At 38.8% G+C, this 23,191-nt stretch overlaps 3 protein-coding genes across 4 annotated transcripts in view; all 3 read right to left on the reverse strand.

Moving 5' to 3' along the window:
- Positions 1–285: 285 nt before the first annotated feature.
- On the reverse strand, positions 286–1,897 carry LOC122658778 (NAC domain-containing protein 6-like). Its single transcript, XM_043853893.1, has 5 exons — positions 1,851–1,897; positions 1,616–1,820; positions 1,242–1,519; positions 820–1,091; positions 286–765 (listed from the first exon to the last, which is right to left on the reverse strand). The coding sequence occupies exons 2-5, from the start codon at positions 1,812–1,814 to the stop codon at positions 591–593; spliced, it is 924 nt and encodes a 307-aa protein (XP_043709828.1). The 5' UTR covers positions 1,815–1,820; positions 1,851–1,897; the 3' UTR covers positions 286–590.
- An 8,295-nt stretch (positions 1,898–10,192) lies between these two features.
- LOC122659850 (something about silencing protein 10-like) overlaps positions 10,193–23,191 on the reverse strand; it is a 36,319-nt gene continuing 23,320 nt past the window's right edge. The window contains exons 17-18 of the mRNA XM_043854995.1: positions 19,439–19,455; positions 10,193–10,202 (exon numbers count right to left, since the gene is read on the reverse strand). The gene's annotated coding sequence lies outside the window, so the exon portion shown is untranslated. The remainder of the gene's footprint in view (positions 10,203–19,438; positions 19,456–23,191) is intronic.
- Positions 19,735–23,070, reverse strand: LOC122659851 (cytokinin riboside 5'-monophosphate phosphoribohydrolase LOG5-like). Of its 2 annotated transcripts, XM_043854997.1 has the most exons (8): positions 23,057–23,070; positions 21,206–21,335; positions 20,904–21,001; positions 20,745–20,775; positions 20,506–20,605; positions 20,328–20,398; positions 20,106–20,249; positions 19,735–20,020 (listed from the first exon to the last, which is right to left on the reverse strand). In XM_043854997.1, exons 2-8 carry the CDS (start codon positions 21,317–21,319, stop codon positions 19,922–19,924), a joined length of 657 nt encoding a protein of 218 aa, XP_043710932.1. In that variant the 5' UTR covers positions 21,320–21,335; positions 23,057–23,070; the 3' UTR covers positions 19,735–19,921. The 2 variants fall into 2 exon arrangements, with proteins under 2 accessions (XP_043710932.1, XP_043710931.1); XM_043854996.1 differs by lacking the exon at positions 23,057–23,070 and having other exon boundaries at positions 21,206–21,412.

Below are 23,191 nucleotides of genomic sequence, written 5' to 3' on the forward strand. Positions count from 1 at the left end.
AGATAAGAGATCTTTACTTGGTCGCATGATCTCTACACAAGTGTCTAGTCCAATGGGTGAGCATGCCTGGATATCTACCCAAGGGATAGAGGCATCATCTCACGGTGCCGGGTGCCCTATGAGAGGGCATAGGAAACACCATCAAGTAGAGATCTTTTTCCCATATATTAATTTTTTTTAATTTTACTATATATTATTAGGGGATTATTATTTTGGGTATCAAGTGATCAAATCAATTTCAATGAAAATAATATGGTAAATTAAAAAATAATAATTTAAAAAAAAAAAAAAAAAACAGTTCCAATACGATTGATAAGAACAGGATACAAGAAATAAACGCAAAACAGCACTACTGTTGAACCTTACAACAGTGGCTTGGAGCCTCTCAAGGCCCAACGTTGACTCACCAGAAAACATCCTTACGGGCTACGGCCTTACCCAGTTTCATGCACAGAGTCTGATTGGCCTGGTTATGGCTTGGGCTCAGAACTAGCTCATGGGAGTACACCTTCGTTTTATTTTAATAACTCATTAATTTCTAGGCCCAGATGCACACTTCTTTGAGTTGAGAGTTGAGAGATATCTACAGGTCAGTACATAGGAGTAAGGACCCAGTTATCTAGCCATGGGCTGCGAAGTTGGGTCCAGAATGGGTCCTGTGTCCAATCGAAACTGGGTTTGGGCAATTGGAGTTCCGGCAATTCCTTGGCTAGTTTGATTCCGATGTACCCGTCTTGCTTTTCATTCGCTTCTCCTTCTTCTTCTGCTGCTTCCGCTTTTGCTTCTGCTTCTGCTTCTGCTTCTGCTTCTGCTTCTTCCTTGTTATTCTTCTTTTCATGATCAACATCATTATGCAGCACTTCTTCCTCTACCTCCTCTTCTTCTGTCTTCAATTGAATGCCCTGTGCAGAGATTTGCGTGGTGAAGCTTTCCTGTTGCTCCAACATTGAGACCTCGGCATCCATTGTCGTCCATGAAGATGCCTCACAGGGTTGTTGTTGCGTCATAGTATCTTCTTCCATGGCTGCCCTCTGCTCCAGGACTTTCAAGGAAGTTGCCTTCCTATAGATCTTGCACAGTACTATGTCTTCCTGCAAAGGCAATAAAATCAATTAAGCAACACAATTACACAACCAATCCGTAACAGAGCATTTGGGCATTAAATTTTCTTCGTTTTTTTTTTTTTCTAAAATAATCCTTGCTACTGTAAACAGAGCATTTGGGCTTCTTCTATGGTATACCTTGAGTAAGGAGGAGGAGGAGGAGGAATCGGGCATGCGATACTCGTTCATGACCCAATCGGTCTTGAAACCACGAGGAGCTCTGCCTTTGTAGAAGACAAGGGTCTTCCGGAGACCGATGAGCCTTTTTGGGTTGAATAAGCTACGGATGTGACGATCAGAACCAGTTGCCTTCCAAAACCCATTCTCTGTGGTGCGGTTTGGCCGTCCACCGTTGCCGTGCTTTCTGTCTCTCGGCACGAAGAAGTACCACTCTCTCTCCCCAATCTTCGCCAGCCCTGCAAATTGCCATTAACAAGTTATAAACACTACTCCTACAAAAATGGATAATTGGTATTAAAGAAGAGAATTCACAATCAAATCATATCAATTACCAGGCAAGTCCCATGGGTCGTGATGATAGATGTTGAGGAAGCCGATAATATCGAAAGGTAATTTCTTCCCGAAAACTACGTTCTTGAGATAGAAGTCTAGGAGCTCTTCTTCCGTGGGGTGGAACCGGAATCCCGGTAGTTCCATCTCCGGCGACGGGGTTGTTGGTGTTGGTGTTGTTGTTGTGTTACTATGATCCATTATGAACACTACTCAGTAGGGATGGATGGATTTGGAGATACTAATTACTGGTGAGTGGTGACTGTTCTTTCAGCTTTGGTTGGTATGTTAGTGGTTGGGATTTGGGAATTGGGACTTAAACGAAGGTGTAAAACCACCACCACCACCACCGAATCTGTCTGCATTTAAGCCCTGCAATCGTCGCACTCTTTTATAGGAGAAGAGTAAGAAGCCGATGCTGTGTTTAGTGGGCCCGTGAAAGTCAGCCTCTTTGTCTTTGATTTTGATTTTGATTTTGAATTTTTTTTTTCTTTCTAATGGGAGGCTGTGGGTTTAGAGACTTACAGAATTAACAGTCTTACAGATTAGTTTTGATGGTGGCTTGGAACACAAAAAAGTAAAGGGTAGAGAGAGAGAGAGAGAGAGAGAGGGTTGATTGGGTCCGTTGAATGCGAGAAAATGGAATCTTGTGGAAATTCTTGTCATCCAAGATGTAGGTCCCACACGGTTTAGTCTGAGGGCCCCTTCCATTTGGAATGGGGACCATAGGGATGACTGGCACGGCAGACAGTTACTAAAAGGAGACACTTGGATAGAAAGAAAGAAAATGACACAGACTCGTCCTTAACCCGGCACCACACTCATTGACTCACCAATCTCTAGGGCACAATTTCTTCCCAATTTTCAATTTTCAATTTTCAAATTTCAATTCTTCTTCTACTACTACTAATTCTACTATTATTACTACTACTGCTGTTGACACTTGAATTAGATTGGTTGAATCCTGACTTTTACCAGTTAATTACCCTTATATCCTCCCCACCAACGAAAACGGCTCTCTAATCCTTAATAAAAGTGTTATTTTTCCGGAAGAGGAAGGAATTCAAGATTGAAGACAAGGAGCGAGCGAGAGATACATGGATCGATAGTCCGATGCCATTATCAGCACCACCAGAAGAGTCGTCAAGTCTGCATGGTCTATAATTCTACAACCAAAATTCACAAAACGCGTTCCCATGATAATGACCCTCTCACCTCAGAATGAAGAGAAGTGAAGAGAAGAGCTACAACAAGAAGAAGAAGGAGAAATAAAATGTAGTTTTGCCTTTTGGATTTTACTGATAGAGTTAAAAACAAAAAAAAAGTCTTTAAATTTAACTACTATGTGTTTCTGACTAATTATGTGGTTTAACTGTTTAAGTATGACCTTAAGGACGTTAGATTACTGGTTAAGTTTTTGAACTCGTTTTGGTCAAGCAGGCCTCGAAGTTGCCCCGAGTAAGCTTTGCGACATATAGTCGTCATTTCTTTATTTAAAAATTTATTTTTGTTAAACTCAAACTAAACTATATGTTTCTCCATTATTACTAGTGAGTCAAGCTTGCTAGCTAGTACTAAGTAGTCATTACCATAACTCCTACTATTTAACATCATCAAGGCCAACTTGTAAGGAATATTGTTTACATAATTATATGTAGCATGAACTTAAACTATCTATAATATACTTTAATGCTTGATGTCTTTCAAGTTTTAATTAAATTGAGGTCAGATCAGACCTATTCTATCATTATTTGTATGTTTAAATTAAGGGAAAAAGAATATTGGCCGGTCACGTGAATCATGTGCTCAAACACAGGAAGCACGTGAAATTATCGTTTTGCTCCTATCCATGTTAATGCTCCTACACAAACTCTCATTGGTCCCCACACTGGTGCAAGGGTCATGCAACCAGGCAGCATCTCTTGCCCATAAATTAATATGAATTATTGATGATTAGGTAAAATAAAATGGAAATCAGAAGTATTGGGGCCTTATTGTCAATGGCAAGGAAGCTTCATTTTATCATACCTCATGATCGAACGGACATTCTCTAAACACTTAAGATATGTTGTAGAGTCTAACCCAAAACATTTATGCATTAGGTAGAAAGAGTCCTTCAAGTATATGAAGGCACTAAGGACTAAAACAAACCAATGTTAGACGATGACTTTAAGTTGAGAAATCTCTATGAGGAGAGCTTGGCACAAAAATGACCATTGTGCCTCATGGCCCTCTTGGTCGATGCCCACACACGCTCTCTCATTGAGCAAGGCACATGCATAGGGGCCATGCTTTAGGACAGGCTCATTTTCCCATACTCTATAATCCCCAATAAGATCACGAAAAAATATTCACAATGAACGATAATCGGCTAAGATCGATGGGTGACCAAAAGACACTTCTTCTATCTATGGGTCTTTCGGGGTGGGGACCGAGAAGGCAACTCTTATTGTTACTCGTTTTTTATGGATTGAAAAGGGCCATAGAATGCAATGGAGAAGCTATGAACAAAGACAAGTGGGAATCAAGAGATTTGAACCGAAAGCCCTCCTTGTAGGATGGGCTTTTACGTTTCAAACTCTACCTAGTGCCTAGGTCATATTTTAAATATACTTTAATTGCTTGATGCCTTTCAAGATGATCTTTCAACTTTTAATTAAGGGATTTTCTATACATAAACTATTTAGCATGCATGTAGTTACATAAACTATAAATATAATTTAGTAGACTTGTAATTTTTTATTTGCCCCTTATTTTATTATCAAAAGCAATTTAATGTAGGGGTTAAAAACGAATTTAAAAAAAAAAAATTTGAAAATCATTTAATGCAACATTTAATCCAACTCCTCTGTAAAATGATAGATTTATCTTCATTGAAAAAATTATATTAAATGATTTTGAGAATAAAAAAATAGGTAATTAAATGACTGTGTCAAGTTCTAAACACAACTATAGAGGTATACTCTTTCTCTCATTATTTTTATGTATAAATTTAGGGGAAAAGAAGGTTACCTGGTCGCGTGACTTGTGTGGCTCTTGCAGCTAGACACAAATGCATAGGAAAGTACTACACATTCGCGTGCACTCCCATTGGCCAGCACAACGATCTTTTTTCCATAAATTAATATGAATGGTTGATCATGAGTAGGTAAAATGTAATATAAATAGAAGTAATGGGGCCTATGTGTCATTGGCAAAGCTTAGTTTTATCATACTTCATAACCATATTGTTATCAATTGGAAGCTCAAAATATGTTGTATGTTTCTACACAAAACCTCAAGGCATTAGGTAGAGAAATTCTCCTCAAGTATATGAAAGCACCAAGGATCTAAACAAATCAATGTGAGACTATAATTTTATAATTCCTAACATTTCTATAGGATCGAGGCAAATCTTAATGAGTGACAATCTACTAAGATCTGTTGGTGACCAAAAGACACATATATTTGTGGGTCTTTGAGGGGGGGGGGGGGGGAGGGGGATCATTATCCTCTCAGGTTCTTTATCTGGTACAATTGTTCGATTCCTCTCATAGGGGGGACGAAAATAACGACCTAACCCCCTGCTTAAATACATTGCCCGATTGAGGTTAAGTCGTCATTTCTACCCCTATAAGAGGAACCAGACAACCGTACCAGGCAACGACCCTGAGAAGAAAAAAAAAATCCTTAGAGGAGGGGGGGCTAGGAAAAAAAAGTGATATGTTATAGTCCATTGTTAGCTTTTATATATGGAGAGTTAATTAATTAATTAATAAAAAGTAGTAATTTAATTAGGAGGGCATTGTTTATGTTGTATGTAATTGGGTCAATTGGGTGGGTCATTAAGTTAGTCATTGCAAATTAACTCTAATTGTTAGTCGTATTCTATTAGATTGAAAAAAGGCCATAGAATGCAATATAGATGATTATATGAACAAAGATAACTTTATGACGAAAGACTCCGCGTTTGTTTGTTTTTTCTTCTGATCCATGGGTCCTTTCCTTTAGGGACGGGAAAAATTAGTAATGAAAAATCAAATGTTGGGATTGATGGGGATGCGTGGTGATGATAAGTAATGTCAATAAAATCATGATATCAATCCTTGACTTGGGAGTCAACCCCGACGACCTCAATTAGCTTGGAGCCCAATGCATTATTAAGTTTGAATGAGTCTTTCCTTCTTTCCTTCCAGAGCTACCCCTCGCTCTCTCTCTCTCTCTCTCTCTCTATCTCTTGGCCTTATAATGTCCTCCTAATTTAACTTTTGTAAGAGATAGTCCGCTGAAGTGGACAAATACCAGCTCCTCCTCCTCCAGTAGACACCGACCCTATTCAGATTGATCTGCTTTCCTTCATTCCAATTTTCTTTTTCTTAATTAGGATTACTTATGACTTTTTAGGAAGAGAAAAATCTTTTCAAAAGATCCATCTCTCTCTCTATCTCTCACATAATTGTTGGATAGTAGGGACAAAAAGACTTCTTGTTTCCCTGGATATAATAATTACAAATAGACTTTAATAGACTTTGGAGACGGATCAGTTCACAGTTCCCTCGCAGAAAGACAAACACCACCCATGACCCATCACTGCAATTTCCTAAGAAGTTTCGGTTCATGTTACCGAGGAGATTCTGATAGGGGATTTGGATCTGCAGCGATGCCGAAACCTAACTAACAGGTAGTGGGCCTACCTTAGTACCCTACCTCGCTTACCCTTCTTTCTTTCTTTCTTTCTTTTTTTCTTTCTTTATTGTATAAGAAAAAGAGTAGGAAAGTTAACTCTGCGTCTGCTATGAAACAAGAACATATAAATTTCGGGGAAGAGAGAGAGAGACATACCTCGCAAATGCTGTCGCCTTTATTACATCGTGAATCACACAATTTAATGATTCTGTGATCCTCCAACTCAATGTTTGGGTCTAGGTTTTTTATTTTTATTTTTATTTTTTCCTACGCGCTCTTTCTCCCTCAGCTTCTACTTTTAATAGGAAAATGGAGGGACCCACACTTACTAAGGGAATCAAATTATCAAAAGTTTATGAAAAACGCGTAGAGCTCCACAGGAGATTGAACAAGTCCAAATACTATTCTTCCGTACGATGCTGTTGTCTTACTATCATTCACTGTGTCGTGACTCGTGTCCTACCATCTCTCAGGAAGGATGGGAAAGATTTTTTTTGGGGTAATTACTATCGCCATCCTACACTTAAGCCGATATTTGTTAAAACTACTCTATCTTAAACTGTTTTTCTAAAACTATCTTGTTTTTAAATAGTTACATCTTTCTTCTACCCTCATGTTTTTAAATGCCCAGAGTATCTTCTTTTTTACCTAGGAACCTGCTATGCTATTTAACCTATCATTTTTATTCTATTTTGTTTATTATTTTATCATTAAAATAGTAAAAAATGAAAACACAACACCCACCCGCTTCTCTCTTCCATTTTTTACTTCATTTGTTTTTTTTTTTTCTTCAATTTTTTTATTTAATTAATTTTTTAATCCACATTTCATCCTCATCGTTCTTCTTCGAACAAATCATGGTTCTAAGTATCGGTATCGTATTGCCCGTATCGAGCAATATGTACCGATTTTGCTAGTCACCAATACTATGTTGATACCGTATCGGTAGCATGGTACGGACAAGGGGTAAAATGGTCAGAAAACCCATTTTTAAAGGAGATTTAAGGGTAATTTTATCTGATACAACCTATCCAGGCCGATACTATATCAATATCGTATTGGTGTTGCAGGTTATCGATACCCATTTTGATATTGTGCACTAAAACCATGGAACAGATCGACTTTCTTCAAAGCACCCACTTCTTCTCTCTCTCTCTCTCTCTTTTTATTCAATTTACCTTTTTGTGTTTTTTTATTTTTTATTAATCTACAGTGTGATTCTCGAGTCATCACTTTTCTTCTCCCTCTTCATATTTGCAGAAGTAGAAGGCAACCCTCCTTCTCCATTGCAATTAATCTCTACACAACTATCTTCATCTCTGCCTTCTTGGCGATTTCATTGAGAATCCATGAAAGATAGATCAGTTTTATAACGAAGACGAAGGAGAAGAACTGGATCACGGTGAGGATCAGATCAATCAGTTCGAAGAAGAACAATGAGGATGAAATGTTGAATAAAAAATTAATTAAATAGAAAAATTGAAAGAAAAAAAAAACGAATGGAGTAAAAAATGGGAGAGAGAAGAAGTGGATAGGTGCTTTCATTTTTTACTATTTTAATGATAAAAATAAAAAAAGATTGGTAGGTTAAATAGATTAGCAGGTTACTCTTCAGGGCTATAAACGATTACAACATGTGAGAAACTTCATCTTTTATAACAATTTCAATTTAATGGACTTGTTTGGTTATACATTATTCACCATTTTAGGTTTTATGCATGACACTTATTATATATTGCTTATATATATTGTTTTTTGTTCCAAAAGTGTATTTCCATGTGTGTCTTGACCATTTCTATGCGTATTTGTATTGTTCGATACGTATCTCCAAAATGATACGATAAGTCTCTTAAAATCACCTGACCGATACGATACACGATACCGATACTTTAAACCTTGTTGGCCGCCCTTTTGGGCGACACCTAGTGGTCCATGAGCCCTCGGTAAGATCTGATAATTAAAAAATAAGGCAAATCTGCCAAACCCAAAAAAATCTGAGTTGGGCTCGTTTCCTTGGGCTTGGGACTGGGATTGTGTCAAAAAATTAGAACCTACGTTGGGCACGGCTGGGCCTGCCTTAGTTAAACTGGAATCTACTCGAGCTTGAGCCCAAAAAAAACCCACCAGTTAGATAAGGAGAAAAGTTTTATGTACCACCTTGCACCACGGTCGTACCTGAACCCTTGGATGGAGACTAAAGCCACCCTTGAAATGGATCATTATCGTCTCCGGTTTCTTGTCTGGTACAGTTGTCCGGTTCTTCTCATAGGGGGCCAAAAATGACGACCTAACCCCCTGCCCGAATACACTGCCTGAGTGAGGTTAAGTCTTCATTTCCACCTCCCTATGAGAGAAACTAGACAACCGTACCGAGGAGGGAACCGGACAGGAAAAAAGTTCCCCTTGAAATACCAAAAACCCACTCCGTATAGGATGAACTGCAAAAAATCTCACACAAAAACTGGACCCATTAGGTAATTAGCAATTATATATTTCAAATTTAACAGAACATGCAAAAAAATAAAAACAAAAACAAAAACAAAAACAAAAAACGAAGAAAAGAATGAATGTGAAGTGAATATAGACTTGCTCTTCAAATAGAAAGCGAGCCCGAGCCCAAGCCCAACAGTGGATTTAAATTTGCTCGGTTGGGCTACGACTGGGCTTGCTCAAACCCGAGTTTTGGTTTGGGCTCAGTTAGGGCCTCCTCTCCTTAGACCTTTAATAAGGCTCGGGCGACCTCTCCAGCCCACCCGATGCCTACCCTATGTAGTACTAGTAGGCAAGGGTTCAATTTCTGTTTAAATAGTTCAGTTCATGTTGTAATTGAAAGAAATCAAAACAGAAGCAATTATTTAACCGGCTTCAAGTTCTCAATTCGAAACCGATTACTAATTAGCTTGTAATTAGATCTAATTGTATGGTTTATTACAGGTTGGGTTTCGGTTTGTTGTTGAATTTTTGTTATATGATTCATAATCAATTTAATTGGTTTGGTAATTGGTTTTATTTGGTTCATAATCGGTTTTATTTAGTTTAACGGCTTAATTATTCAATTTAAGCCGTTAAAACTGATTAATTGATGGCTTAAAGAAATGGAATCTGATTGACAACTATCTTTTTTCTTGTGAGCTTGTTAAGAGGATTTGAGTTGCAGAGCCATTAAGCTTGCATACTAAATACATTCAGGCTTCATCTTTGTTCAACTTAAATGAATCATTTCTGGGGCAGGTGTAGTACCAACAAAATCAAGTTCAAGCTCCGGGTCGGATTTGACAACGGACTTGATGCTGAGGCACAAGAACCTTCTTTATGGAGGATCTTAACTCTCTTACATGTGAGGCGGGATGAGTTTAGTTCAATTTCTTAACTCTCAATTTATTATGGCATTTATGGACTGGTTTTTCAAGATATGCTCAAGAACTGAAAACCAAGAGATTACAACAAAGACTGCAAGAGCACAGGAGCAGAGATGAAAAAGATTAGAAGTCTAAACTACTTGCCAAGGTTTGGTGCAGTGGTTGACATAGAAAAATAGATCATGTTAGCCATGAGAGTTATTTTCTTTGTTATTTGATGATTTTAATATTATTTCTACTATTGAGTCTATAAAAAATTTAAAGGAAAAAAGAACTCTATCTGTTCGTGTGGCTCCTACATCTAGACACAAGAGCATGTAAAAGTACTGCTCTGCTCCTCAAGAAATAAAAAATCGCCTATGTTGATGTCCATGTGCATACTCTCATTGGTCCTCACGTAGGTACAAACGCTACATGACCAAACAACGAACTCTTGCCCAAATTTTAAAGAACGATGGATAGTTGGTTTCAGTAGCTCATTGTTTGGTTAATAGGGTCAGATCTACTACTTATGGACTAAATTACTTATATGGGTTAATTTGTTTGTATCTGAGGTGGTTGTAACCTCTCTTCTTCACCCTTTTATGTGAAATGATACTAGTTCCTCTACAGTGGGGATTAAAACGTCTTTTTATTTTGAATGTACAATCATCATTAAAAATTAAAAATAAAGCTTGCACCTTTTTGAGGATAATAAGGTCAATTGCCGCTTAATTCTAGATATGGCATCTTTGACAAAGTTTGTCAAAAACCCAAGAACCTATCGCCGGTGATTACAAGTAGGGTTGTAAACGGATCGGATTCGGCTCGGATAGTGCTATATCCACATCCGCATCCGATTAGCTATCGGACGGATTCAGATAGTGCTAAATGGATAAGGACACGGATATTATTGATCGCATATTTTATCCGTTTACATGTAAATATAGCTTTTCGGATAGCTATAGCCTATCTGTATCCTCATTCATTTAACTTTCGGATGGATTCGGATAGTGTTAAACGGATACGGACACAAATACGGAGATGGATTTCGGCTATTCATTTACACCCCTAATTACAAGAAGCTTGAACTCTTGAAGAATCAAAATTGTGTCAAGGTCGATAGGTGGTGGATCCAGAAATCAGTAGATGAGTGAGGTGGTGAATCTTGCTTCAGGGTTTAGTTTCAGTTTTGCATTTTCGAGTCATCGGCTTTGGTTAACCAGTCTGTCATCTATTTGACGATATCCATCTGTTTTTTTATTCTAGAGACGGCAACGAAATAAAGTTTCGATTAACGTTCTTTCTCCCTTGATCAAATTATAGAGTTGGGAATTAGGCTATAAAATTCCTATTCTACCCTTTAACCAAAGGGATTTACATATTTAAACCCCATGTCACTTAAAAGTGTGAAATTACTTACCCATTTATAGAAACTGAAATCAATTATTTTCAAGGGCATATAATATTCGGTTACAAATAGATGCACCCTTATTTATAAATGTACATTTATCAATTTTTTCCTCGATTCTAGATTATTTTTTCTTAATTTAATTTTAAATTTTTTTTTTTGGATAGATTTTTAATTTAGCTTTGCTATATTTATATAGCAAAGGAAGGTATAACTCCGAGGAAGAGTACAAGTGGGATTATTTTGTTAGGAAAAATGCTGAGTTGGTTTCTCCTGGCTTCTACACGTAACATTATACGAAATAAGTATATATGTTATGAATTCACACTCACCAACCTCTTTGCAGCCTCAATGGTTTGTAATGCATGTAGCTAACATTGGGGCCGAAGGTTCAAGGCTTGGTAGAGGCTGAGAGAAGGAAAAACAATAAAAGGTATTCTAAAATACCTTCCCTTTTAATCTGATATATTGTTGTTATCAAGGTTCAAAATCCAGGTATTGGTCATTGCCAAAATCTTTTTGGATCGGGATTGGATCGGTACAAATGGGCCAGGATCGGTCAAAAACCTCCAAAATGGTATTTTTATGGATTGGATCATGTATCGGCCAAAATTGTTGGGTGTTTTTATCTTGGGATCGGATCGGCCGATATTATCTGGATTGGATCGGTCAATATCGGTTGGTAGTGGTCAATATCAATCAAGATAGTATAAAAATTTTTTAAAAAAAATTAAAAATTTTGGAAAAATAAAAAAATATTCAGCCGAATCGATCAAGGACCAGCCGGATCCGATCCGAGATTCAGAGCCATGCTTCTCACTCTAGGTCTTGTACCTAAGGGTGTCAATCGGTTTGGTTTCGGTTCGATTCCATGAAGTGATAGTGTGATCCAAATCCGAACTGAGAACCGCCTCGGTTCTAGAATTAAATCCAAATCCAAACCTGCTTGGTTCGGTTTGGTTATGGTTTCAATTTGGTTATAGAATACAGTTCCAATTCGGGTCTTGATACGATTTTAATTCGGTTATACAGTTCAGTTCCTATTCGGTTTGCTAAATGGTTCTACTATTTGGCTTTAAATTCCCAGCAACATCTGCTTGTAAAAGTCTTACAAATGCCTATCTTGTACTTTTGGGCCTTGCATTTTTAAATGTACACTTTGAAAGTCTATTTAATTCAAAAATTATAAAAGGTTGGAACTTGGAACTTGGAACTTGGAACTTGGGAGAGACGAAGAGTCGTAGAGAATAGAGATAGTAAAACCTTTTAAAAATTATAAAAGGTATTGGAACTTGGAACTTTGGAAGGTAAAGAGTCTCCTGCAACATAGGAATGAAGAAATAAAACATTAAAGCCTAATGGTCAACTGTCAAACGTAAAGTTGTAAAACTAAAAAAAAATAGGGATTTAGGTTCGGTCATTTGGTTCGGTTTCGATTAGAACCGATGGTTCTTACATCGAAAGCATATCCGAACAGAACAAAATTAAAATCTTGCTTGATCGATCCGAACCAAATTAATTCGGTCTAGTTTGGTTCGATTAATTCGGCTCGGTTTTGGATTCGGTATTTAGTTTCGGTTACATTTTGACACCCTTACTTGTACCAAGTGGTGAGGAAAGAATCGCATAGTCTAGATCTTGTACTAAGTATAACCTTGTCCAGAATCTATTGGAGGGCAATGATTCATGTTGTAAACCCCATTTAGATGAGATTCTATTGATGTGTTGGACCGTGCGTCTTTCCACTTATTATTATTATTTTTTTCCATCATCTGTCATTTCATTCCCGTCCCTCTTTTCCCATCTTGTATATTCCTTGTTTAGTTGGAACATTGGAAGCGATTGATTATGAGATTGTTTTATTAAAAGAATATTGAGTTGGTTTCTCCTAGCTCTTACACGTAACATTATGTGGAATAAGTATATAGATTATGATTTCGTAATCACCAACCTCTTTGTAACCTCAATGGTGTGTAGTTTGCAGTTTCTATTGTGCAGTAAACTTTGAGGTCAAAGGTTCAAGGCTTGGTATCTATTTATATATTTAATAATTTAATATTTAATGTTTAATTAAGATTAAATAGTCAAAAGGTATTCTAAAATACCTACCTTTTTAATTTGATACCATTGTGAAGGGACGTTAGGGTGGAAGTGTAATGATGACTCAAAAACCCAATCATGTACCTATTTTTGTTCTTTTTCTATAGATGATGGAAACCTTTTGCCTAAAACACATATGGGTTGATGTTCTCTGTGTCGCAGGGCAATCTACGCCCAGACACATGGGTCTGCCATTCAGGGGCCAGGGTGATCATTTTGCTGACCTCCATGTGTCTGGACATAGCCAAAATCTTGGACCAAGGTTCAATGTAGGTATCGAATTCGGTATTGGTCATTGCCAAAATCTTTCTGGATTGGGATTGGATTGGTACAAATTGGTCAAAAAACCCCCCAAATCATTTTTTTTATGGATCGGGTCATGCATCAGCCAAAGTAACCGAGTTGGCTGATCCAAGGAACGATCTAGTCAAACCTTTCCCTATTGATCAAATTTTGGGATCGGCCTCGATCCATACCGATCCAATCTGGCCGATATCAGCCGATCCGATCCGAGATTACGAACCATGCCTTAGACAGAGCCTATTGGAAGGCAAGGATTCATGTTGCAGACCCCATTTAGATGAGATTCTATTAACGTGCTGGACCGTGTTTTCACTTACAAATTTTTTTTTTCATGATCTGTCATTTCTTTGCCTATCCCTCTTTTCCCATCTTGTATATTCTTTGTTTAGTTATAACTTTGGAAGAGATTGAATATGAGATTATTTTATTAAAAAAATACTGAATTGGTTCCTCCTAGGTCTTACACGTAAACATTATACGGAATAAGTATTTAGATTATGATTCTACACTCACCAACCTCTATGTTTTTTTTTTTTTTTTTGGAGATAGGAGGGGTATCAACTTTAGGCCGACTAAATTCCCCTCTGGGCTTGTACATGACCCCCGTGCCACGCATGATCCGGGAGCTTCTGGGCTCTAGTGAACTTCATGCGGGTGGCCCCAAGAAATTATGCAGCGGTGAAGATTTGATCACGAGACCTCGCTTCTTGAGACGGAGTCTCATGTCCCCTCCAAACCAGCTGCGCTAACCCCTTGGGGTTCACCAACCTCTATGTTACCTCAATGGTTTGTAGTGGGATGTGTAGTGTGTAGTTTAACTTTGAGCTGAAAAGTTCAAGGTTTGGTACTAACTTATTTAAGGTTAAATAGTCAGAAGGTATTCTAAAATACCTACTTTTTTTAATTTGATATATTGTTTTTTTATCACATCTCTCTCTCTCTCTCAATAATTTAAGAAAAAAACGTACAATGTTGTTGAGATGAAACATGGAATAGTTATCCCCTCCCCACTCCAATTCCGCATATATGAGCGGAAATGACCACCCTACCCGAATAATTATCACCTCACCTCCAATTCGTGGGCACCTCCAATTCTTCTAATAGGGGGGAGTGGACCCCACCTTGGGCAGTGTTTTTGGGCAGGGATAAGGTGGTCATTTTTACCCCCATGTGAGGAATTAGAGGGGGCAGCGAATTGGAGGAGATAATTATTCAATTATCCCCTGTTCGAACACACTACCCACTGTAGGGCAGGGTGGTCATTTCCGCTCCTATGTGAGGAATTGAAGGAAATTGGATCGAGCAGCGAATTGGAGGTGATAATTATTCTGAAACATGAGAATAAAAAATATGGTCTCCTTTGAAATGGGTACTATCAAATGACCTTTGTGGAGGGAGGGTAAGGTGGAAGTATAATGATGATCCAAAAGCCCAATCATGTACCTATGGTTGTTCTTTTCTACAGATGAAGGAAAACTTTTGCCTAGAAAACATATGGGTTGATGTTCTCTGTGATGCAGCGCAGTCTGTGCCCAAACACATGAGCTTGCCATTCAAGGGGACAGGGTGGTCATTTCGCCCACTCCCATGTGTCTGAGCGCAGCTTGAGCCCCCGGCACAGAGAACATTTGGCCAAAACTTATATAGGAGGTTTATAACGATTGTTTTATTCAAGTTGGGACCAAACAGAGAAGGAACCGGCTCTCAGAATATAAGGTTACGTAGCACCGGTCGGTCAGTAGTACCACATAGCGGCATCCACAAATTTTTGAGAATCAAAGCTGAGAAAAATAATGCCGGCGCCACTTTATCTGGTGGCAAAAACAAGCTCTTCTGATTCGCAGTAAATCTCAACATCTACAACGTGATAATGGAAAGTAATTATCTTTTATTGATTACTCTTCTCAATGGACGACCTTGGGGCTGCTGACTCGGTGTCGATTCCATGGCACATTAGGACCATCTTGTCTGACTGTTTCAACTGTATTCCCTTCTTTGTCGATGTGTTATTTTCCCATGTATATAGGGAGACCAATTCTGTTGCGGACTCTTTCGCCACGATGGCTACAGACACTCAGCACTCCTTATTTTGGCTTTCCCCTCCCCCGCCTCTATTTCTTTGTTGCTGTTTGCTGACTCGTTTGGAACTTAGTTCCCTTGTTAATAAATAGTCTTTATCATAAAAATACTTTATCATTGTAATATCAAGAGAAGAATTTGTACACATTACTTTCACGATCGCGAGAGTTTTGACTTTCTAAATAGACGGTTGGAAGTGTGATAATGACATAAGATTCCAATCATAGGTGATATAATCATAGGGTCATATCACCAGTGGAGAATTGTGAGAAAACACTTAATCCCATCTTTAATAATGGGTTTATGTTGAACCTTCTTTCTTTTAAATTGAAGAATAGTGGGGGCCCATGAACATGAAGTGATTTCTGGTGGGCTTAATAACAGAAATCCCTAGGATGCCCTCATACATGATACACCACAGGGGTTGCTTGGTACGTTCTTTATCTCTAAAGTGTATATGTATAGAAGATTAGGAGGGGACAATGCCGATGGGCTGGGCCAACCCTACACACTCTCCAATGCAAAACCGTCGAGTAGAATGACAAAGTAGTCCCTCCCAATCGAGGAGTTACACACTTACACTCCACATTCACATGTGCCGAGAAAAATGGCAAGAACTCCTGAATTCCCTAACCAGTGAATGAGCCCTCACGCTTTTGATCCTAGAATGATGTGAGAGAGATTTTTTTTTTTTTTTTTTTTTTTTTTTTGTACTGGGCTTTTAGGTAGTGGAGCGGGGGGGACATCATCTCAATGGCCCATGGATCGTACATTTGTACTGTAGTATATGAGTACGTGGGCTTTTGGACTGAAGAGTCCGTGTCCCATACATGGACACGGGTCGAAATCCATAACTCCTGTGTTGGACACTTGGCACCACTCCCACCCACCCCTCGCAATGCTACAAACCTTGGGATGTTTGTTCCTCTCAAGTCTCAGGTCCCAAATATGTCATTTTCTCAAAAAGTTTTTTTGTTTCATAAAAACGACACCCGGGCCCCGGGCCCCGGGCCCCGGGCCACAACCAGAAGCACGAATTGATTTAGACCCATTGGTCCAGTGGGTAATTTCCAAGGTTATATAAAATGGGTTCATATATAATAGGAGAATCATAGTTCCCAAACATGGAAGAATCTTCCAGGAATCTCAACTGCCATATTCCCAAATATGTATTATTCAGAGTTGTTTTAAGGCTGTACTGTACTACTACTGTTAATTATATCTCTTACTCTGTGGTAGCCTAGTAGCTAGGTGGTCCACCTCGTCAAGGCCTTCCAACCAACTTTGGGCTTGTGGTCCTATTCCCTTTTATTGTGAGACAAGCCCACTTACTAGCTAAGATGGCTTTTGGAATTTTTTGTTTACAAGTCAACATCTGAAAAGCGGCTTGACGGCTGATAAATTTCATTTACAATTACTGTATGTGAACAAAAATTTTAAATATCACAAAATTTGTGAGCCTCTTCAGCCTTATAGCCTTATTTTGAGAGAGGGGGGGAGGGGGGAGTTTATATTTCTACTCCCTTATTTTATAGGGCTTCGAAATCTATCTTCCCATATGAACAAATGATTTGATGATTTGATTAGATAGACAAGTGAATGATCTGAGAGATCATTTAACCAATGCTTTTGATGGCATTATCATCTACAACAAGGCCCACCATATAAAGATGGACCACACACAAGACGTTCAAATTTCCCATTTAAGGAAGCAAGAGAGGCGAAAGGTTCATACACAACCCTCCTAGCTAAGAAGGCCTTCCTCCAGAGTCTATATATTTTTGCCATCTGGCAAAAATAGTGTATGATTTGGTTTTGTCCACTTGTCAAATTGTAATGCCTAATTTCATGTATTGGCAATTTGTTTTTGTATTTTCAATAAAATTATCAAAAAATCCCAAACTTTTCAAGTGGCTAAGTCCACCTTGACATGTGAGTAGAGGACCTTTAGTTATATCTATCAACAAAACTTAAGCCCCAACTAATTGAAAAGAAAAGGTTGGGCTAATAGGCCGTATGTACGTACTTTAAATGAGAAAATTCTATAATGAATAAAAAACAATTTTTTTTGAGTGAGCTGAAAATCTAATATCTCGGTATCTAAAGATGTAAATGGCTATTTGAAAATAGATTTCATAACCGTCTATTCAGACATAGTATACGGACTTATATATTGAGATATGGTTCTATACATAATGTAAAATATTTATAATCTCATTTAACGGATTTTCTTATTAACATCCCTTTAAGTGTTAAATAATGTATAATCGTACTTTTTTTTATCCTTTTAATATTACATTTTTTTTTTCTAATAGAGGTAAGTATTGTCTTTTCACATGTGTACTCTAAATATGTGAAATTTTTATTCTCTCAAGTGCAGTGCACTTCCCAATGCAGCTTTAAAGTACATCTACCAATAGCCAAGGGATCTCTATCTCATGTCGGCTCCTCTCCAGGGAGCTCAGTGGGAGAGGAGCCCAGGGGGTATCTAAGGGTGGGGCTATGCTGCATATATCCCCGTGCACGCCTAGAGATGTGTGCGGCACAGCTCAACGGTTGAATGCTCCTTGGGCATGCTGGGCTCCCTAGAGACGAGCTCAACTCTCTTTATCTCCTCCAATTCCCTGCCCAACCCAGTTCCCCCAGTGCCTGTAATACAGGGGGTGCAATGACCACCCTACCCCTACCTAGGTGGGGTCCACCCCCCTGTATTACAAGCATTGAGGGAACTAAGCCGAGCAGGGAACTGGAGAAGATAATATTCCTAAGCTTTTTTTTTTTTTTTTTTGGTAAAAGATAATATTCCTTAGCCAAGAACATGTTTTTGGATTTTTATCCTTTCAAATGCAGTGGCTATCGTAGGATGTACTTTAAATATGCACTGGCCTCACTTGGGAGGATGACAATCCAAATATAAATATGTGCATCGCAATGACATCCCAATAAATGACATAACGACAAGTTACTTTCAAATATTTTTTGAAAATCCTTTTATAAGCCTAATTTAAAGAACTTTTGAAAATCGAACATGAAACATTTCAAAGAAGATATTAAGTTCTAAATACACCTATAGAAATGTCACACTACCCTCTTTTAATAGTTTATACAAAAACATGAATTATACATTCTAAATTTATATGCTAGATCGCTCTCCCTCTCTCATAAAGATAGGTAAGTTAGCTAATACGACTTCGGTGTTTTAATAATCGGTATTGAGATCAGTATCGGTCTCGATATTGATTCGAATCGGCCTGAATCAAGCCGGTGCCGTGCCGGTTTTGGGACAGAATCACCCTGAATCAAACTAGGATGATCTGGATCCCAACACTCTAGCTATTTTCTCCATTGCAATTTGCAAGTATTAGAAACAGAAAATAAGAAAAAGCGAGGAAGAAAGGAGAGGAGCGGATCAGAGGAACATCCATTCACTTTTTAGATGGATAGAGCATTCTCGATTGAAAAAAACAAGGCCGACCAGAACCAGGTGATTCAAGTTCCTTCCAATTGTTTTTTCCTTTTTAAGGGAGGATTCTTTGTCTTCACCTTTTGGCGTCTTCTCTGATCCTACAGAGATAGTTGCCTTGAAGATGAAAAAGTTTTTGCAGGTTGGGAACAAAAAGCTGCTTCCTTCCCCTCTCTATCTCGCTCTCTCTTTCTCAACAACACCAAAGAAGTAAAGAGAGTGTGTGAATGTGAGGCTGTGACCGACTGGGAGAGCAGAGAAACACAAGCTCGGATAAATGAGTAGAGCTTTTGCTTCCAGTTTCAGTGGCGATAAAGAGAGATGGGTTAAAGAGGGACAGCAAAATTCGATTTCAAAAAGGGAAGCAACCACTTTGGTATTTCGTTGAAGCTCTTTCTATTGGTCGCTTCGCAAATAATGCCTTCAGGCCTTATCATTACATTCCATTCCATTCCATTCCAACCACCCCCCACAAAAAAAAAACTTCTCTCTCAGCTCTCCGCTCCCTGCAATTCCCAGATTTCACAGTTCAGAAATCGAAAAAGCTTGTGCTTTTTTACGTATTTAATGGATGCAAATCAGAGGAAGAGATCTACAGTTCCGTATATACCAAGGTACAGGTAGATACACTTATTCATGTACACCGTTTCAAGGCCACAAACGAATGTAACTAGACCTTCAGAAGTTCTTGGGATTTTAGATGAGAGTTCAATTGGATTTTGAATTGGAAAACTCTGACCTTGAAAAGTTCTAACCTCATCTTTACACAAACAAAAATTTTCCCTTTCAATGCTAATTTGTCAGCTCTGTTTCAGTTTCATATACAAGCATAAATACAAAATCACAAAAGGATTCAGAGCAAAGAGCATCTGAAAAGGAAGGGGAAAAAAAAAGCACAAGATGGGAAAGCCAAAAATAAAATAGATGTCCAATTTCTTCCCTCTCTTATCTAGCGAGCAATCTCAATCTTCAGGGATGCAATAAACTCCGCCTGCTCAACCTCCCATCTCGCCATTGCGACGACTTGATCGTGCACAGGCACATATTCCTAATCAAACGAGACAAGGTGGTAAGAAACAATATCTTCCATTTCTCTTTTCAGAAACTTTCTAAAGCAAGAACAGAAAACCCACCTCAAGCTTCTGAACGAGTTCCTTAGCGGTCGGAGCAGAAACGATTATGTTGCGCTGAGAAGGCTGGATGAAACCATCGTCAACAGCTTTGTCGATGAAGGTGAGTAAGTAATTGTAGTAACCATCCACATTCAGCAAACCCACCTGCAGATTTTTACAGATTTTTATAAGCGAAGAACTAACTCTTGATACCAACGGAGATATCTAGTGATCGTGGCTTACAGGTTTCTCATGGATGCCAAGCTGAGCCCAGGTTATCACCTCCAGCAGTTCTTCAAGGGTTCCGTACCCACCTGTCAGTCAGTTTCGGTGAAGAAGGGGAAAGTATGTGAGAAAGCGTTTTTTTTTATGATAATAAGTTTTAACTTTCATTTTGGGTGATGGATGGAGGAAGAGGAACCTGGTAACGCAATAAAACAATCAGAATGGCGGGCCATCTCAGCTTTCCTTTGGTGCATGTCGGCAACGGGTTTAACTTCCCCAACAGTTTCTCCTGTTATCTGAGATAAACCAAAAACAAAAAAAAACCCAATATTTCCATGACAGCATGCAACACTGGGTTAGTACCGTAGTAACAAATTAATAACAACAACAAAAGACAACCAATCCAGAAGAGAAGACCCAGATGAAGTTACAGACCTCTTTGCACATGAGAGTCTTGGGAATGATCCTGAAGCAAAATAACAAAAAAAGTTGAAAAAAACAGGGGAGATACAGAGAGAATAGGAAGAGAAAGTAGAGTAAAAAGTGGCATTAATCTTTATGAGAATGAGTGCTGGTGGTGGTGTTTAGTGTTACCCAAGAACATGGCCGCCACCATGGTGAACGGCTTGAGAGACCAAACCCATCAACCCAACACTCCCACCTCCATAAACAAGATCCAGCCTCCTCGAAACCTTCGTAGAATCCCAAACAAATAACGGAGTCAGAAAAGAATCAGAGGGTCAGAGGGGTGGGGAAGAAAAAAACAAGAGAAACAAAAATGAGAAGTGAGAAAAATCAGTCTCAAGCCTCAAATGAAGAAAAGAAAGAAACAGGAGAAACGAGTATGTAGAGGAAGAGAATGGGCGAATGATTGAAAAGTAGTCACAACTACTCACAAGCTCTTCGCCTAATTCGAGGGCAGCATCTCGATAGCAGTTCCTCTTTCCAGTACTACTCCCACAGAAGACACAGACTCGCTTGAACCTCGACTTCACCACTTTCTCCTCCATTTCTCTTTCTCTCTTTCTCAATCTGCTCGATACTTGATAAGGTATGCCCACCCAAGTAGGTAGCCTATTACAACGAGAGCAGTGGGGGTGGAGTAACGAGTAACGACTCTGTTTAATCTGTGAAGCTATTGTCGACTCCAATTGTATAAATAATAAAAATTAAAAATTAAAAATTAAAAAAAGAAAAGAAACGAGAGGTAGTAAATAGTAGAATAGTTGTAGCGTAGAATGGATATGAAGTTGAAGTGAGACAAAAAGGCAACAGAGACTCTACGGCAGAGGAGAGTGGCTTTTTTTTCTCTCTTTAAGTGGAACGACCAACCATAGTTAGACCTCTCCTCGCAACTCACTAATCCCACCCCTTCCCTCCCCTTACCCTCCAGTCTCAAATGTGTTTTTTGTTTTTTTTTGGGGGTGGGGTAGACGTCTCAATTCTCATAAGAGAGAAGGTACAGGTCAATCGAATTAACCAAATAAAATAGGTTAAATAATTGTCACCACTCACCACCCAACTTCCCATAAGCCAAAAAAAAATTAAAATAAAATAAAAACAATAATGCATACCCCTACCCTACCCTCTTCCTCTATGTGGGGAGATTAGATTATCCGCACATACATGTGAGAGGGTAACCACCCGACCCTTTTGTTTTCACAAATACCCTTCCCCGCTTTGTAAATGACAATAAATAACCCCCATTTGAATGATGCTACAACCTTATTTCTTATTGCTCAATTCACCAATACATTACAACATGCAAAGCCATTATAGGGATGGAAATAAGAGGACAAGGGGGTATTTTCCAAAGGGGGAATAGAGAGGATGACGATGCTACTGCTCAATGTCTTATTGCTCAATTTGCCAGAGCCGTTACAAGGATGGACATAAGAGGATAACAAGGTATTTTCCAAAGGGGGAAGAGAGAGGATGACAGATGCAAGCACCCTTCTGCATGTGTCGTAGGTAATGGCCATTCTAGTTCTTTTTTTGGATTCCAAGTCGCAATGAATTGCTTCAATCCGTTTTGAGTAACTCCCATTTGAATGATGCTACTGCCCTACTCTTTTATTCCCCTTTTTTTGTTTTTTTTTGGGGGGGGGGGTGAAAAACTAATATTATTTTCGCTGGAACAAGGTCCCAGAAAGATCTTCGTACAGTAGATGACTAACAAAAGGGGGTACGTGGGGACTGAAGCCAGACATTGTTGGACTGAGAGTTTGCAGCTGAAGAAGCTAAGCCGACCGCTACCCGATTTCCTTCCCTTAGAGTGTGGACAAAGGAGATCCTGTGGAAAGAGGAAGCAAGTAGTTTGCAGTCCTGAATAAGTGAAGCAATGGTCCAAGGAATAGATTGAAATACGTTGTTGAAGATATTGACCATAAATAAACTATCTGATTCGATGATGAGAGCCGTAACACTGAGTGTGTTTGCTAATATATATCAATGCTCTTCGAATTGCTAAGGCCTCAGCAACAATGGATGTATTCCATCCTACTCTTTTATTCCTCGACTCGCCAACAGATTGCAACATGCAGAGCCGTTCGTTACCTATTGCAAATGATCCAACACATACGGCAGTTACTTATAGTGCATCTAATCCCATGCCATCTGCCAGGTTTAATGTAAGGGTGTCAATACTGATAGTTCTCAATATTCAAGATGGGTTTGTACTAGTACTGGTACTAAAGATGCCAATCCCAATACCGTTCCATTTAGTAAACGGATCCAAACCTAGGTACCAATCCCGATTATTAACGGGACGGGACAGTATTGGTTGCTAAACGGTTCTAGGCCCAGATAAATAAAGGAGAATAAATTCAATGGCTTCAAGATGGTTCCTTTATTAGAAAGTAACTTAGAATATGAAACCAAGA

The sequence above is a fragment of the Telopea speciosissima genome, chromosome 4 (assembly GCF_018873765.1).
Source record: "Telopea speciosissima isolate NSW1024214 ecotype Mountain lineage chromosome 4, Tspe_v1, whole genome shotgun sequence".
NCBI classification, from domain to species: Eukaryota; Viridiplantae; Streptophyta; class Magnoliopsida; order Proteales; family Proteaceae; genus Telopea; species Telopea speciosissima.